The 17,550-nt window shown below is 45.0% G+C and overlaps 1 protein-coding gene across 1 annotated transcript in view; it reads right to left on the reverse strand.

Moving 5' to 3' along the window:
- The window catches only part of DNAH8 (dynein axonemal heavy chain 8), an 8,835,797-nt gene that overhangs the window by 3,040,537 nt on the left and 5,777,710 nt on the right, over positions 1-17,550 (reverse strand). The window contains exons 51-52 of the mRNA XM_069608756.1: positions 16,929-17,170; positions 16,706-16,846 (exon numbers count right to left, since the gene is read on the reverse strand). Coding sequence (XP_069464857.1) covers positions 16,706-16,846; positions 16,929-17,170 — 383 coding nt within the window. The remainder of the gene's footprint in view (positions 1-16,705; positions 16,847-16,928; positions 17,171-17,550) is intronic.

Here is a 17,550-nt window from a genome sequence, read left to right on the forward strand (position 1 = left end):
CATTTCAATAAAAACAAAAACGAAACAAACATATATCACAGGATTCACCACAGTAGAAAAACATCATATTGCAATATGTACTGGATAGAAGACATTCTTATGCAAACAGATCTAGGAACCTGCCCCAGATCTGATAAAATAAATTCATCTGTTTGTTTCTAAAAAAGGATAATTCTCTCTATTCTGGCCACTTGTCTGAGGTCTGAAGTCCATTCTGCAAACGTAGGTCTTTCCACATCTTTCCACTTCCTTAGAATATCTTTCTTGGCAGAGTTAGAAGCCCTTTGAAACCAACATCTTTGGGGATAAGTGAGTTCAGCCACCAATTCGTCCTCTCACAGAATCACACTTAACTAGTCAAAATCCACATCAAGCATGAGAACCTCATTCATTTTCAATGACACCTCCCTCCAATAATGCCTCAGTTCATAACATTCCCAAATCATATGTTCAAACGTTCCTTTAGAATGTCTGCATCTCCAGCAAGCTTCTGAGTCAAGAAGGCCCCTTACTTGAGGCCTTTCAGGTGTCCAAAAAACCCTGTTCAATATCTTGATCTGATGACTTCTCTCACCCAGATTTAAAGATGTTAAAGTCACATTTTTGCAGATGTTCAACCACCTACCTTCACTCATCTCTGTGTCTAGAACAACTGACCATTTGTCCAACAATTCTGAATTTGGCTCCCTGTATTAATTCAACCTTAGTACACTCTTGAGGTAATGTGACCTTCCGCTTTATATTCCTTCAGCCAGGTAAGCCACCCAGCGTCTGCATCAGGAGTTTTGTTCATCAATGCCTTCTTTGGCTTTCTGTATTCTCCTACAGTACAATCCTGGAGATCTTTACTTGTAGATAGTTGATTGAAATTGAGCCATTTTGTCCATCCATTAGGTCTTCCAGACACTGGATGCCCCCTAACAGCCAATTCGGCCAGAGAAGTGCTTTCCCTTTATGTCAGGATTCAGCCAGATTGAGGTGATGGAATTACCTACTTCTCCTGTTTGCTTTTCTTCACAAGTTTTCTCCAACATGATCTGATAAAAGTTGTTGGCGGAAAGGATTTGCAGCCAGGTCTATCCACAGAAGAAAGACTAGCTCTAGTTTGAGACCACCAGGGGTCGCAGACGTGATGGTCACATAAACCACTGTCTCCCTCTTCGAGCCTGAAACATGTCGGCTTTATGAGCAGTGCTAGGAGATATTATTGATTGATTGAGAGACTAGAAGCACCAAGAAACGACTGGGCACCAGCAGAGGCAGTGGCGCCACGAACCGGACAAGGAAGAAATCTGGGTTGCCGTGAGACCCTCCATGGCCGTGCAAGTGCACAGGGAAGGCCGGGGAGGGAAAATGGCACCTGCGGCACACACTGAGTGCTCTCGAGATCACAGCGTATCTTGCAACTGAGAGCTTCACATGGCTGCAGTGACGAGCGTAGCGGAGAATAGACATTAAGCGCAGGAGCGCTCCAGCTCCTGAAGACACACTGAAGCAGAAGCGGGGAAGCCCGGACTCGGCCCGTCATTGCCTCCAAACAATGCCAGCTTCTTGTCGGGTCCAAAGGAGATCTACCTCGGCATCCAGGGAGAGACAATCTACTAGACACAGCAAAGTGCAGGTGCAGTCTAAAGAGCTCGTGCCAGGATTTTACACCTACCACCATATAAATTGCTCCCAGCCTCACCCCCGATTCCGAAGGCCACTGGCAGCTCCTCACCAGCAGCCACGAGACTCACGTCAAACAGCTACCACCCAGGCACCTACACGGGCTCCAGAACCACCTACAGTGCCCCACAAGGGAGATAACCTACATCGCCTTAAGAATGCTGCACTGTGGCTAACTGCTCCCGCTCCTGGGGGAGTCCAGCAGAGGTACTAAGGAGGGTGGTAAAGACAACAGGAAGAGAAGACATAGGGGGCGCAGGCAAATAAAATAAGGACATTGGTGCCAACGCGCCGTTCTTTGAATCTTCTAAGCAGTGGTGGTTCAGGGATCAGCCACATCACCAAAGAGTAAGCACGGCAACATAAGGCAAGAGAAGCCGAACTCATCGGTCAACTGGTTTTCTGTTGCTCTAACAGGAGACTACGGGCTCCACCAGGGATAAGGCTGGACCCGCGCACCCTGGCTGGCCTGCGGAAGTTTATCTGCACACATACAAATATGGATGCAGATGATGTGCAAAGCTCATCGGACATCCCAGGCAACGATTGCGACAGTGCAACCAAATCTGACATTCGCCTTCTTCTCTGAGAAATCAGGTCTATGAAAAACAGACTCACAGCAACAGTTCCCGACTTACAAACAAAAATGACTAAAGTGGAGGACCGCCTGCGGGCAGTACAATCGGGAGACATTTCCACCATGCAATATGAAGCCAGACTCCTAGACCTGGAACAAAAAGAACAAGACATGGAATCCAAAGTCGACGATCTAGAAAACCGAGAGCAGCGATCTAACATGCGCATAATAGGGTTGAAGGATGTTAGGGAGAATTCTCTTATAAGGCTAATTTCCCAAACCTAGTGAGTCCCCCAGCAGCTTTGCTGGATTTTTGGGTTTTTTTTTTTTCTCCTGCTAAGAGTGAGACACTTTTCCTCCCACTCTTAGGCATGATTTGAGTGTCTTTGACTCTGTGTGTGCTTATGGGCTATGGGGTTTTCTTTCTACTCCATAGGGGATCATCTATTTTTTATGTGTGTGTTACACAGCATCCTCAGTGCAGTAACACAGGGGTGTCATAGTGACCCCCAAACATAGACTCCATACCCTGGGACTGGCTACTGTCTCCCAGGGCATGTAAAGTCACCATTGACTTTACCAGTCCTAAATTGTGAACAGAACCAGTACAAACCATCATATTGTGGAAGTACTGGAAGGAGTTAATTATATTGCCCCTGGGTCTGTTTTCAAGGGGGCACTGTCCAGTCCCCCCTTGCCGATTTTCTGGCTGGTGCCACTGGTTACCACGCGAAATATTCCACCGGAATATTCTCTATGGGATTTTCCCATTGATTTTAAACGCACCACTTTTTGGTGCAATGTTAAAGATACCGCCGGTTTAGTTATTTAATATTAAATCCCCGGTTGGGTCTTTTTGCCACAACTCTTTTCTAAAATGGCGTTTGTGTCTGTCTCTGTAACTCTGACCAAGGTCGAGCCCTTTGTTCCACTATTTTGGCGGGCTTCTCCACAGAAGCCCTCCAAATGGTGCCACTCTGTCTGGGTTCTAGTATATTGCCTAAAGTGTGTTTTAAATAAATAATTATATACTTTTTATACAAAGCTCTGGTTAGTGTTTGTTTGCTCTACTGTGGTTTTAGCCCTATTGTGTATACTCTATATACTGCCCTACTCTTCTTGAGAGAAGTCTGACTGCTCAGCCACAGCTATCAGGTAAATATGGGTGGTGCAGACTGCTACCAATTGGGTTTACTGCTTACTCCTGTAGTCTTAATCTTTTTGCAGTGTTCCCCAAGGGAACTGCACAGGATTCTGCCTAACAAAGGAAGAACAGGGTGAATTCCCCTCTGGCTTGAAAAGCAGAGTGAAATCCTTAGTTTTGACTCTATACTGCAACACAAATCCCCCTGAGCTTGAGTTTGACAGAGTCCACAGAGCGGGCGGCCCACCGAAAGGTACCCGGCCGGTCCTCGTCAAATGCCATTACTACACCCAAAGACAGGACATTCTGCAGAAGGCAAGAGAAAGAGACACAATAGAATCTCGAGGATCAAAAGTAAAGCTCTATCAAGACGTTTCGGCGATGACATTGGTGAAAAGAAGAGGATGTCGTCCCCTAACTGGTTGGCTACAGGAAAAGGGGGTGAAGTACGGAGGGGGTCATCCCCTTTCCCTCACTTTTGAATACAACAGGGAGGACTTCAGGATCACCACTGTAGACGAGGCAGAGCAAGCCCACCGACATCTCCGAAACCCTGCAACAGGTTCAGAAATTGACAGTCAGAGAGAGCCTGCAGGCCCATGTCTTGAATCGATCAGCAGGCCCCCAAGACGAGGCTGATCACAATTGAAATGGAAATATAGACGTTTAAACACACCCTAAGAGGTCCGCGCTGCGTTTATTAACTGTGCGATGTAGTGGAGCCCTGTCTCCTCCCGAATAATCCACCACAAAGTTCTGGTTCGGTTTGCCGGCTGTTGTTTTAAGGAATGAATGGGAAGTTGTTTTAACCTCCAGGTTTTTTCAGTAGACACTGCATATTAGTCATACACATGTTAGCTTCTCCTAGCACTAATGTAACAGTTTTTGTTAAGGCTCTTGGTAGCATCTCGTACAGGGGGGAAGCGGAGGGGGTGGGGGAACCCACTCATTCATTCAGGACAGACAGTCTCAACCAAATTAAGATTACGCGCACACACCCTGCAACACGAAGACAAATTCACCACCTCACCGCGATCGAGGGGGTCAAACATTATGCAACTCACGAAGCAATGGGGCAGTAGTTTTTACTCACTCTAGTAGATATGGCTCGCTCTGATGGCATAGTCTTTGGTCCCTGAATGTAAAAGGCCTCAACACCCGCAAAAAAGGTCAATGTTAGCGCGACAGTTCGAACAATCCAAACCTGATATCCTTTTTATACAAGAGTCAAAATACACTAGTAGGGGAGAGAGGAGGATTCCAGGAAGAGGGATCAGGGAAGGGATTTGGGCTTCTGGCCCCCAGAAGAAGGGTGGAGTAGGCATCCTGTTGAGAAAATCCTTGGGAGTTCAAATAGAACACGTGTACAAAGATTCCCAAGGGAGATACGTAGCACTCAAGGGTAAATTGAGAACACGCCCCATCACACTCTGCTCTGCCTACGCGCCCAATCAGGGACAGTTTGACTTCTTTGAACCCCTGTTTGACTTTCTAGACAATTGGAGGGAAGGCACACTGACCTGTGGGGGCGATTTTAATGTAGCAGCAGACCGAGAGCGTGATTGGCGCCCAGTACAACAAAACACTCTCCCCCCAAGCAGCCTCCAAGGAAACAGATTCCTTGGCCAGTTTAGGGAACACCATCTAATAGACACCTGGTGCACGGCGCATCCAGAGGGAAGATCCTTTACCTTTTTTTTCTCCACCACACTGCACGTTTTCTAGAATTGATTACCTCTTGTTGGGTGCAGAAAATGAAAGTGATATCCTAGGTACATCCATCAAAGTAGTAGCTTGGTCTGACCACGATTTATGTACACTAGACCTAGACTTGGGCCCCTGACCAGCCCCCGATCGTAGGTGGCGGTGTAATGATTTTCTGTGTAGAGATCCAATATTTGAAGAAACCCTCTCTGAAGCCATCAGAGACTACTTCCAAACCAATGAAACAGATGGAATGTCATTGAATACGGTCTGGGAAGCTGGGAAAGCCATGATAATCGGGATCTTAATATCAGAGGGGGCAGCCAAGAAGAGACTTAGGTTACTCAGGGAAGGAGAGCTAAGAGCAGGCATCACTCAGCTGGAAAAAACCTTGAGGGAACACCCCACCACTAATAAGGAAGACACAGTTTTAAACATTAAACAGATGAGGGAGGAACAAAGGGACATATGGAACGGTAAGGCACTCACACAGCTCAAATATCTCAAGCAAAAGTATTTGGAGAGGGGAGATAAGGCCCAAACGATGTTGGCCAACAGGCTCCGAAAGCAGAGAGCGGACAGAGCAGTATTAAAAATTACCGACGTGTCTGGCGCCCCTCTCACGAACCCGCAAGAGATTGTCGATCGCTTTTCTAGATACTACTCCAAGCTATTCTCGGCCGAGGACAGTGATACTACCTCAACAATCGAGGAATACCTGGCTACTCTTCCCCATCTACCCATTGTTGAAGAACGTTTAGACATGCTCAACACCCCGATCACCACAGTAGAAGTGCAGGTAGCCATCTCAGCCCTTGAGGTGCCCTTGGATTGGAGAAAGATTTCAAACACTTTCGCCGCGGCTGAACTAAATGAACAACCGGATTTGCACAGTACCTTAAAACGGAGAGGAAGCTGTAGCTGAGGCGGACGTTCCTGGTAGTTCCTGCAGGCTCACGGTTCCTGAAGCGACTGTCGGACTGACAAGAAGTAGGAAGACTGGAGGGTCCTGCACTACCCAGGGAAGAAACCAGCAGCAGAGCAAAGCAACAAATAAAAGGCACGCTCTTTAAAACCCAAGCAGGGTCTGACCTTCCTGGCTATCTGGCCCACTTTAGCTCTGTAGTTCTGTACAGCGAATTCGGAGGTCCTGGCTTGCAGTTTGGGCAAACTGGTTGCTCCCACCAGCTCAAGGGAAGAAGGTTCCTGGAGGATTTTCTCTGTCGTCGGATTCTGAAGATTCGGAACTGCAGCAGGGCTTCACCGGGCGGTTCAGTTGTTGAAGGGATCCTCTTCCATCAGCTCCTCATTGGTTCTTATGTTCCAGTGGCGACTCTGCCTTTCCAGTCCCAGAGACCTGCTTTTTATGCAGTTTTCCCCCATTCATACAGCCTGGCTGTCAATCACACAGCAGGGTGGCTGTCCTGGCAAGGACAGTCACCCGGCCAATCAAACAGGAGTGCAACTTGGGTTACCAAAGGAACCCATGGTAGGGGTCCTAAGACCCCCCTGACTCCCTTCACATCCTGCCTACACAGACTTTCAGGTGCCTTAAGGAGGCCTTCTGTGCAGAAGCCCACGAAAAGACGGCGAATAAAGGGATCAACCCCAGTTTGGCGTGCAGAGAGAAACACGAGAAAGGCTTTAACAAAAAGAAATGGGGAATAAACCCAGCTGGAGCCAAAATAAAATGTATTTGGTCAAGCGGGTTTATTTTCAAGGCTAATATAATAGCCTAAAACAATACCATGGTTATATAAGATAACTGCGGTAGAAAATGTAGGGTAGTTACCACTGCCACCAGCCAAGTCTTGATGTAAAGGGAGCGAAACAGTGCTCCAAGAGGCACAGACAAAAAGGCATAGGAATTAACCCTTTCCAATACTCCATGTAAGATGGGGAGTACTGGGTCTGTAGTTTAAAGAGACTACATAAAGTTAATGGCAACTTTACATGTTTCTGGGAGACAGTAGTCAGTCCCAGAAAAATGGAGTCAGTGGGAAGTCTAGAAGACAACACTGTGTCACTGCACTGAAAGTAAAACACACAAACATGATGCTCATGGAGTAGGTGAGGCTCCAGAGCCCAAGATCACACAAATGGTAAAAACACACACAGCAAAACACGTGTAAGAGTGGGAAAAAGGCTCACACTCTTACCAGGTGAAAAAAAAAATCCTAGAAATCCAGCAAAGCTGCTGAGGTACTCATTAGGTAAGGGAAATTCGCCATTTATGAGCATTCTCCCTAACACTTGCCCCCCTCCCCCCAGACTAAGGGACAGGATGATTTAATCCACTCCTAGATGAATCTCTATCTCTAGTCGGTTAAAAAATATCCTAGAGAGACCATCAGCATTTTGGTGGTGACATCCTGCTCTGTGCTCAATGGTGAAATCAAACCCTTGCAGGCAGATTGCCCATCTTAGAAGTTTTGGGTTCTCACCTTTCATTTGCATTAACCATCTCAAGGGTTGGTGGTCTGTCTGAATCACAAAGGTAGATCCATAAAAGTATGGCCTAAACCTCTTCAGAGACCACACAATGGCAAAACATTCACGCTCTATGGTTTCTGGTTCCTTCAGTTTCTTACTGATGAAGCAAATGAGGTGCTCCCTTCCTTTCTCATCCAGTTGACTAAGGACTGCACCTATACCTCTATTGGAGGCATCTGTCTGCACAATGAAGGGTTGGTGATAATCAGGAGCTCTTAGGACTGGAGCTTGACAAAGGGCTTTCTTCAGGTTTTCAAAGGCTTGATTGCACTCCTCATTCCATTTAACCTTTTTAGGGAATTTCGGAGATGAGATCACATTCAAGGGAGGAGCTATGGACCCATAGTTCTCTATGAAATTCCTGTAGTACCCAGTGAGACCTAGGAAAGCTCTCACTTGGGTTTGAGTAGTATGCATGGCCCAGTTTTGCACAGCTTGTACTTTGCTGGGCAATGGCCTTATCTCACCTCCTCCTACCTCATGACTAAGGTAGACCACTTTACTCTGACCAATTTGACATTTGCTTGCCTTTATGGTCAGATGGGCCTGCTCAAGAGCCTGCAAAACATATCCCAGGTGATCAATAAGTTATTTCCATGTAGGGCTGAACACTGCAATGTCATCCGAGTATGCCATGCAGAAGTCCTCCATCCCATTCAGAACTTGATTACCCATCCTTTGAAATGTAGCAGGTGCATTCTTTAGTCCAAAAGGCATAACCTTAAACTGGTAGAGGCCAGCTGGGGTGGAAAATGTAGTTTTCTCCTTGGCATGGTCTGTCAGTGATAGTTGCCAATAGCCTGAGGTTAGATCAAATGTACTGAGGTACTTGGCTGAACCAAGTCTATCCACCAATTCATCTGTCCTTGGCAAAGGATAGGCATCAGCCTTAGTGACTGCATTTAGAGCTCTATAGTTCACACATAATCTCAACTCCTTGGACCCTGCCTTTGGTACTAGAACAACTGGACTAGACCATGGACTTGTAGATGGCTCTATAACCCCGAGATCAAGCATCTTGTTGACCTCTCCTCTGATGTGGGATCTCACAAGTTCTGACATTCTGTAACCTCTGCTTTTCACAGGTAAAGAGTCACCAGTGAGAATATCATGCTGGCCCCAAGGGGTCAAGCCTGGTGATAGTGAAAACAGGGAGGCAAACTGATTCAACAGAACTTTGCACTCCTCCTTTTGTTCATAAGTCAGCTGAGAAGAGAGATTAACTCCTATTTTTTCATCTAAAGGTTAGCCTCTATGGAGGTCAGGTAGAGGTTGACTCTCCTCTTCCTCTTGAGCTGAAGCTAGAAGAAAAGCTCCCACTTCTGGTCTCGAGACATAAGCCTTTAAACGGTTGGTGTGAAAGACTCTGGGAGCCTCCTTAGGTTTTCCTAACTCCACCAGATAGTTCACCTCTCCAAGTTCGCCCACAACCTTGAAGGGTCCTTTCCATTGGTCCTGCAAGGCCTTCTGCCTTGTTGGCTCCATAATGTATACAAGCTGGTCTTCAGTAAACTCAACCATGCTGGCCTTCTGGTCATGTCAATGTTTGACCAGAGCCTAACCTGCTTTCAAGTTATCACTTGCTTCTGCCATCATGTGTGACATTCTCCTCCAGAGACCTATCACATAGTCAGTCACTCTGACTCGTTTGGGGGAAGGAGCACTCTTCAACCCCTCCTTGATCAGGGCCAATGGACCTCTGACTGGATGGCCACAGAGAAGTTCAAAGGGACTGTAACCAACTCCCTCCTGAGGGACCTCCCTATATGCAAATAGAAGGCATGGCAGTAGAAGGTCCCACTATTTCTTAAGGGGTTCTTCTAGAGCACCTATCATGCTCTTCATAGTACGATTAAACCTCTCTACCAGTCCATTTGTCTGTGGATGGTAGGCTGTAGAGAACTTGTAAGTGACACCACAGTTTTTCCACATGGCTTGCATGTAGTGGGACATCACTTCCTTAGGAAACCCAACTCTGGTAAAAAGAAAATACCAGGTAGAGCCTTAGCCACAGCCTGAGCTGTAACAGTTCTCATAGGTATGGCTTCTGGGTATCTTGTAGCATGGTCTTCTACAACCAGGATAAACCTGTTCCCTGAAGATGTGGGAGGGTCAAGGGGACCGACAATGTCAATGCCCACCCTCCCAAAAGGAACTCCCACCACTGGGAGAGGCACCAACGGTGCCACATTCTTGGCTCCACTCTTGTCAGAGGTTTGGCAAGTGTGACAGCTCCTACAGAATGTGTCAACTTCTGGACCCATCTTAGGCCAGTAGAAGTAGAGAGAGAGCCTTTCCTTGGTCTTCTTGAAGCTCAAGTGACCAGCCAAATGTATCTCGTGGGCTAACTGTAGGAACTGGAGTCTGTTGGCAAGGGGCACTACAATTCTTTTGCAGTCCCCAGGGATAGACTCAGTTGGTACACTGTAGAAAAGGCCATCTTCCCAGCTTAACCTGTGCTTTCCAACTTCTTCCCCATCAAGTTGGTTAGCTGTCTGTTGTTGAAGACTTTTAAGAGTAGTACACTCTCTCTGTCCTTTGCTGAATTCTGCCCTGTTGGGTCCACCTTCTGCCAGTAAAGACTGCAGCTCAGGATGGTCAACAGGGTCAAGATCTCGCTCTAAGACAGTGTCTTCTTCCAGATCTGATTCTTCAGATACTGGCTCAACCACACACGGTTGCACCTCACACCCTGCCTCAGCAGGTGGAGTAGTCAAAGGTGTGACTTTGGACAATCTTGTGGTTGTCGTTGTTGGTAGCACAGGGGTGCTGTGTGACTTTTTCCTGGAGTTCTTGGATTTCCCCTTTGCCTCTGTTTTTTTTAAAAATAGCAGTGAGCAACTCCTGTGGAGTGGGAGTGACAGTTTCCTCTATCAACTCCCCTGGAGAGCCTCTCAAGGTTCTCTCCCTTGCTGACCTAGTGAGCTCCTGTTTCCTTTTACTGGGAGGCCTGGGGGTGCTTGACACAACTCCAAGAGTTTTCAGGTCATTACCCAACAGGACTCTCCCAGGCACTTCACTCTGCACACTAACAGTTATTTTGACAGTCATATCATTACACTGGATGAGAGCCTGTAACTGGGGAAGCATTTGCAGAGGGCCTCCAGCTAACTTGGTGAGGCATTCGGGTGCCTTAGCAACTTCCCCCACCTTGCAAAATGATTAATCCACCACAGTTATGGTGGCCCCAGTGTCTCTGATGGCAGGGGTTTCCTGACCATTCACAAGAACACTATCTTTATAATACTCTTTAGTATTATCTGGGTTGGAATTATAGACATCTAAATTCTGTTGTTCCCACAAGCCCAGGGACACTAAAGAAACACTAGCTGAGACTCTCATGGGTTCATCAGCCAGTAGGGGAAAGTTTCCACTTGCCATGGGTACTTCTTCCTCTGGGGAGAAGGCTAAGGAGACAGTGTGGACCCCTGAAGGTTTACCCTTACACCTGGAATCCCATTTCACATGGTCAGTTGCCCCACAAACATAACATTTCCCAAATGTCTTGATAAATTGGGGTTTGTTCTGACCTCCATCTGGTTTGGGTCCAGATGGTGCACTAGCCTGATTTGGTTTCCCTTGTGGTTTACCCTTAAGTTGTTGTTTGTGGTCCTCTTTTGGATTGGATGTATTAGAATTCACTTTGTTGTCTTTCTTTGGCTGTTTCCCCTCATCCTTTTTCTTAGTAGCCCCAGAATCCTTGTGAGTAGCCCTGTTGGCAACCAACAAGTCAGTAGCCGTAGCTAGCTTCTTTGGATCTATCTCCTTAGAATCAGCCAAGTAATGCCTGAGCTCAGAAGAGCCGACATAAAAAATAGACACCAACATAACAAGATTTCTCATTCCTTCATAAGTGTTTACTCTGTAACCCTTAATCCAACCATATAAGTTTTTCAAACACTCACATACCAAGGTAGCACAATGGGTACCACCATGATTTTTGAGGGTCCTAAACCTTTTAAGGTACTAGGAAGGGGTTTTCCCAAATCGAGCAATTACAGCTAGCTTCACACACTCATAATCCATCCTATCCTCCTCCCCTAACTCCATCACTACATGAGATGCAACAGTGGGTAGCCTAGAGAAGAGCCAGGGAAGCAATTGATTCCCTGTGAGACCTTGAATTCCATGGTTATATTCAAACATTGCCAACCAATCCAAAACATTGCTTAACCTCACACATACCCACAATTTCTTTAGGCATACGGGGTCTCTTAGGACTGGACGACCTAGAAGACTCTGGGAGAGAAGCATTTTCAAGAGACAATCTTTTCATTTCTAGTTCATGATTCAACTCCATTTCTCTGAGCTTAAGTTCTTGGTGTTTTTGTTCAGTTTGAGCATTTAAACGTTTGAATTTCAGTTCAAGCCTCATTTTCTCTAGAGCAATGAATTCAGGATTGAGTGTAGGCCATGTGGGGGTCGCAGTGGACAAGGGTTGAGGTTGCTGAGCAGGCAAGGGAGCAGAGAGACCTACATTAAGAGACACATCTACCTCTCCCAACTCATTATTAACAGACATGTTATCATCCTCAATACTTTCACCATTTGCTAGGGAGTCAGGCATTTCAGACCCATTCCCTAGACTTGGATTCTTTAACAACTTTTCAATCAATTCAGTCTTTTTGCCTTTGGCTGAGAGTTTCCTTTCTTTACACATGTTTCTTATATAATCAGCAGTGTAACTCAGGAGGGTCTGCTGACTGTGGCTTTCCATATCAGACATGAGTAATATTGCTTTTAGTGATGTTAGCCTTGTGCTTAGTTGATCCGAGGTAATAGCAGCACTCTAACTTTGATCCTCACCGCTGTAGACCAGTGTTAGGCAGAATTATATGCAGTACCCTTTGGGAACACCACACACAATTAAGACTTCAAGTGACAGTACAAATTCACCTTTGATACAAGCCTGTACTACACAGTAAAGTGGTAGCGATGGCTGAGCAGCCAGACTTATCTCAAGAGTAAGTGAGCAGTATTAAATAGTTACACAAAGGACAGCAATTACTATGATTCAGGCAAACACTGACTCAAGGTTTTCAAGTAAAGGAATATACATTTATTTTACTCTTCAGTTGTATAACATTACACTATTATAAGCAGTTTTAAAATCACACTCTTAATACACCACACCACTTCCCTTAAATTCCAGAACATTTAAGCTCACAACATGAAGTGGGAGCAAAATGGCACTCCAGCAATTTAAAAGGGAGGGAAAGACAAAGTTAATAGAAATTGAACTACACCAACTGGTAAGTACTCAGAGCAATAGAACAAGAGGAACTACAGTGATAGAATCAGGTATAAAAGGCTTATGGCCAAAGTCAATAGGATAAAAGTCTTTTGCTCAAGATCACACAGTTCAGGGTAGTTCTCGATAACGTTTGTGCCACGGATTCCGGATGAGGTTGGTCGGTAGAAAAGTTAGTTCAAAGAGAAGAGAAGGACACGCCCTCGGATTGGAGAAAGATTTCAAACAATTTCACCGCGGCTGAACTAAACGAACAACCAGATTTGCACAGTACCTTAAAACGGAGAGGAAGCTGTAGCTGAGGCGGACGTTCCTGGTAGTTCCTGCAGGCTCACGGTTCCTGAAGAGACTGTCGGACTGACAAGAAGTAGGAAGACTGGAGGGTCCTGCACTACCCAGGGAAGAAACCAGCAGCAGAGCAAAGCAACAAATAAAAGGTGCGCTCCTTAAAATCCAAGCAGGGTCAGACCTTCCTGGCTATCCGGCCCACTGTAGCTCTGTACAGCAAATTCGACCAGAGGAGGGGTCCTGGCTTGCAGTTTGGCGAACTGGTTGGTTCCACCAGCTCAAGGGAAGAAGTTTCCTGGAGGATCTTCTCTGTCGGATTCTGAAGATTCAGACCTACAGCAGGGCTTCACCGGGCAGTTCAGTCGTTGAAAGGGTCCTTTTCCATCAGCTCCTCATTGGTTCTTTCGTTCCAGTGACGACTCTGCCTTTCCAGTCCCAGAGACCTGCATTTTATGCAGTTTTCCCCCATTCATACAGCATGGCTGTCAATCGCACAGCAGGGTGGCTGTCCTGGCAAGGACAGTCACCCGGTCAATCAAACAGGAGTGCGACTTGGGTTACCAAAGGAACCAGGTGCCTTGCACCAAACGCCAATTGATAAAGTCCGGAACACCCAGACCACCACTCCCCTGTGATATCTGCAGCTTCCACAGTTTCAAACGAGTCTGCTTACCTTCCCATTGAAAAGCTTGAATCAGGCTCTCAATTTTCTTAAAGAAACCTTTTTTGATCTGTAGAGGAACTATGCTCATCACATAATTAATTGTAGGAGTCAATGTCATTTTGATAGCATGTACCCTGCCCCAAAGACTCAATTTCAGCTCATTCCACCTTTTCAGATCTGAGTTTTGGGTAATACAAGCAAGATTGAACTCCATTAACCGCAACACATCCGAAGTCAGCCAAATCCCTAATCTTTTCAGGACACCAATTAAAACCAAATGTACTCATACTTAAGCTCGAGCAGGATCTTGATGCTGGTATTGCCTCCAACTTCGTTCAATTGATTTTGTATCCTGAGACCCTATGGAAGCCTCTATTTGATCCATCAATGCTGGAACAGATTGTTTGATGTTTTGCAAGACCAGCAGCATGTCATCCGCGTAGAGCCAAACTTGCTGGCAGGCTTCTCCAAACTGTATTCCTTCAATCGCCACATCTTCCCTAATCCGGACAGCAAGTAGCTCCATTGCAATCAGAAACAAGATGGGAGAGAGCGGGCAACCTTGTCTGATTCCCCTCTCAAGAGCAAAAGTGTCAGAGACAAATCCGTGTGTTTTAACACTAGCAGTCGGCGAAGCGTATAAGAGCCTAATCCAGTTTATACAGTTACTCCCGAATCCGAAACCATCCATCGCTGCCAGAAGGTACTCCCACTATATCCTGTCGAAAGCTTTCTATGCATCCAACAACACCACCACCTCCTCCTTAAGTTCTTTACTCTCAAACAACGTTAACAACAGCCTTATCATGTTGTCAGAGGCATGCCTTCTCTTCACAAATCACGCTTGACTCTTGTCTATGATTTGTTGGTAGAAATCGTTCCATTCTCAATGCTAGTACTTTTGCAACGATTTTATTGTCTGTATTAATCATACGTATAGGGCTGTAACTGCTCGTAAACATAGGTGATTTCCCTTCTTTCAAAAAGGTTGAAATTGAGGCATGCCTTGTTGTCGTTGCTAATTGACCTTCTTTAAGAGAAGCATGTAACATAGCCAACATTAGATTATATACTTCATCCGGAAGAATTTTATGCAACTCGGCCAGCAGACCGCCTGGACCCGGGCATTTTCTGGAGTTTACCATACTTGCTGTTCCTCCACACTTTGTTTTTTTTCAAGTTCATTCCTGAATTTTGGGTCCAATCTTTGGGAATTGCAACTTCAATTGTAATAAAGAGCATCAGATGCTCCTTACTAACATGGATCTCAGAGGAAACAGCTTGGAATAATATTCCCTGAATATTGCATTAATTATAATAATAGTATCATACAATACAATTCCATCCCCATTTTCAATTGCACTTACTGTTTTCTCACTTTCAAGCACACGTAGACGATGTGCCAAGAGTCTGATGCATTTTTCACCTTTTTCATAGTATTGGCATCTCGTTCTGAACAAATCTATTTAAGAGTACATTTTATGCCTTCCAGAAATGAAGGAGTACTTTATGAAATATGGATTCTGTAGCCTCAATACATCTGTGAAATTCCACTCAATCATTAGCTTCTTTAAGGCTTCTCTTTTTAACTTGCTGTCATTGTGTGAGGTCCCCCCACTCTTATCCAACAGAGGGTCAAGAAGGACATTAAAATCACCCACTACAATAAAAAAAATGTCATTGACCTTTTGTAGAAACTGGGTGAGTTTTAAAAAGAAGGCACCATCCCCTCCATTTGGGGCAGACATATTACAGATACAGTAAGTAATATTTTGAATTGTCAGATTAACACATACAATTCTACCCTCCTTGTCTTTTTCACCCCTTATTTTAGAAATATGCATATTTTTCCTAATTAAGGTTTAATTGAACTAGAGGTGAAAGGAGAACAAAACACATTGCTAACCCATTCTCTCTACCACTTATCTGCTTCCACCTCCAACAAATGTGTTTCTTGAAGAAGGGCTATATCAGGAGGGGAAGAGAAAGGTAACGAGACAAGCAAGGCTGAGAAAGCCTGTTACCCAGGTCGGGTTGAGAGTAACCCAGGAGGGGAAGAGAAAAGCAATAGCCACCAGGGGGATGAACAATCTCCAATCTCGTAGCCCACACAGGGTTCAGAAAGCGTCTACCCCACCAAGAGGTGAAATAAAGTAGAAAACAATCCGAGTGGAAATGACTTGGAGCTTACCCGGAGGCTAAGATTGTGAACAAACTAGGAGGAATAACATGTGAACTCTGTTTTTGTAATTACTGGCCTACCCAGGTAAGGATAAATCATCACAGGGGAAGGAAAAAACTAGAGACTAAACAGACTACCTGAGGAGACCATTATTTGAACCAAATAACCAGTAAAATAAATTGTTGTTCCTTTGTTGGGAGCCTTCTAAGAAACCAAGAACCAGAAGGAACAAGTCAACAGAAAAGGGCAATAACCCAATACTAAGCTGAAGCATAGATTCTCTTTTTCATCTCTTTCTCTCTTTCTCTCTTTCTCTCTTTCTCTCTTTCTTTCTTTCGCTAGATAGTAGGTTAGCCTAGATTTGGATGGAGGGCAGAGTTTATTTTTGAGGCATCCTGACGAGCACCCTTTTGTTGGTTTGTTGCATAGGCAATACATCATAGAGATAGTTATCAGAGGAGGTTTTCTAAATTTCTTTAATAAACCTTTGAACGAAACATGCCCTCTTGTCCTTCTCCTATTTATGTCTGATCGCACACAATGCACATTTATTCGTCATAGGAGACGGTTATGATGTGATGTTGTATGCTGAAAGCTGTCCCAAAACATACCTAGAGGTTTATTCACACCCACTAATCTGAATAGTTTAGTCTTCTGACAAATAAAAAAAACAGTTGAATTGCTACACACATTATTATTGAATATTATGTGATTGTAGTGCTTGTGTTCAGTACCTGTTTGATGTAGTTACATTCTAAAAGTTGCATCTTTGGAGTAAGATTCAGACTCATATAGGTATATGCTGGTCCAAAAGCTTTTTCATATAAAGGCTGCAGAATTTCTTTTTCCTGAGGTTCCCGGCGATTTAGCCATGCCTGAAAAAGGCAATTTGAAAATGTTGACCATGATGGAAAACGGTAACTGATTACAATAGAGTCAAAGATATACAAGGTTTACCTTTGATATTGGTTTCCAGCTGAGAGCAGATGAGCTAATATATACCATGCCCATTCTAGAAACAGTTGCAGGAGATGCATTCTCGATGTTATGAACTTCGAATAACAGTTTACAGTTTGCAGCCATTGGAATTCGGTCCCCGTTAGCCAGAGTTAGAGTCTTATTGTCATCCAAGACGGAATTCAAATTCTCAATCCAAATTGCATCCACGGGTCCATCCAAAACGATCCAAATATTCTCCCCTAAGGACACAATGAATAAAACATGATGAAATGGGAATAACTAGAGCTTACCAACCATCTGAAATCTTAAGGTGAGTATTGTAAATAATAGGCATTGCCCAAAAGGAAACAAAAGCTCATTCTGCTCCAGATAGTAACTTGGCAGTGCAGAGCTGTTACGTTCAGACATACACGTAGGTGGCTGCCCCGCCAAATTTTGGTCATTTGCAAGGTGGTGTGCAAATGTGCAAGGCAAAAAGGTGGCATACGTGTACCCCGCCTTTTGCTGTGCTCATTTGCACTCCACTGTGTAAATGAGTAAATGCTTTCTCCCATGCTCGAATGGCAAGCACTGCTTACAATTACAATTAAATGCTGCCTGACATGATCTCATGGTAGGC

This window comes from Ambystoma mexicanum, chromosome 4q (genome assembly GCF_040938575.1).
Source record: "Ambystoma mexicanum isolate Mex_15411 chromosome 4q, UKY_AmexF1_1, whole genome shotgun sequence".
NCBI lineage: Eukaryota > Metazoa > Chordata > Amphibia > Caudata > Ambystomatidae > Ambystoma > Ambystoma mexicanum.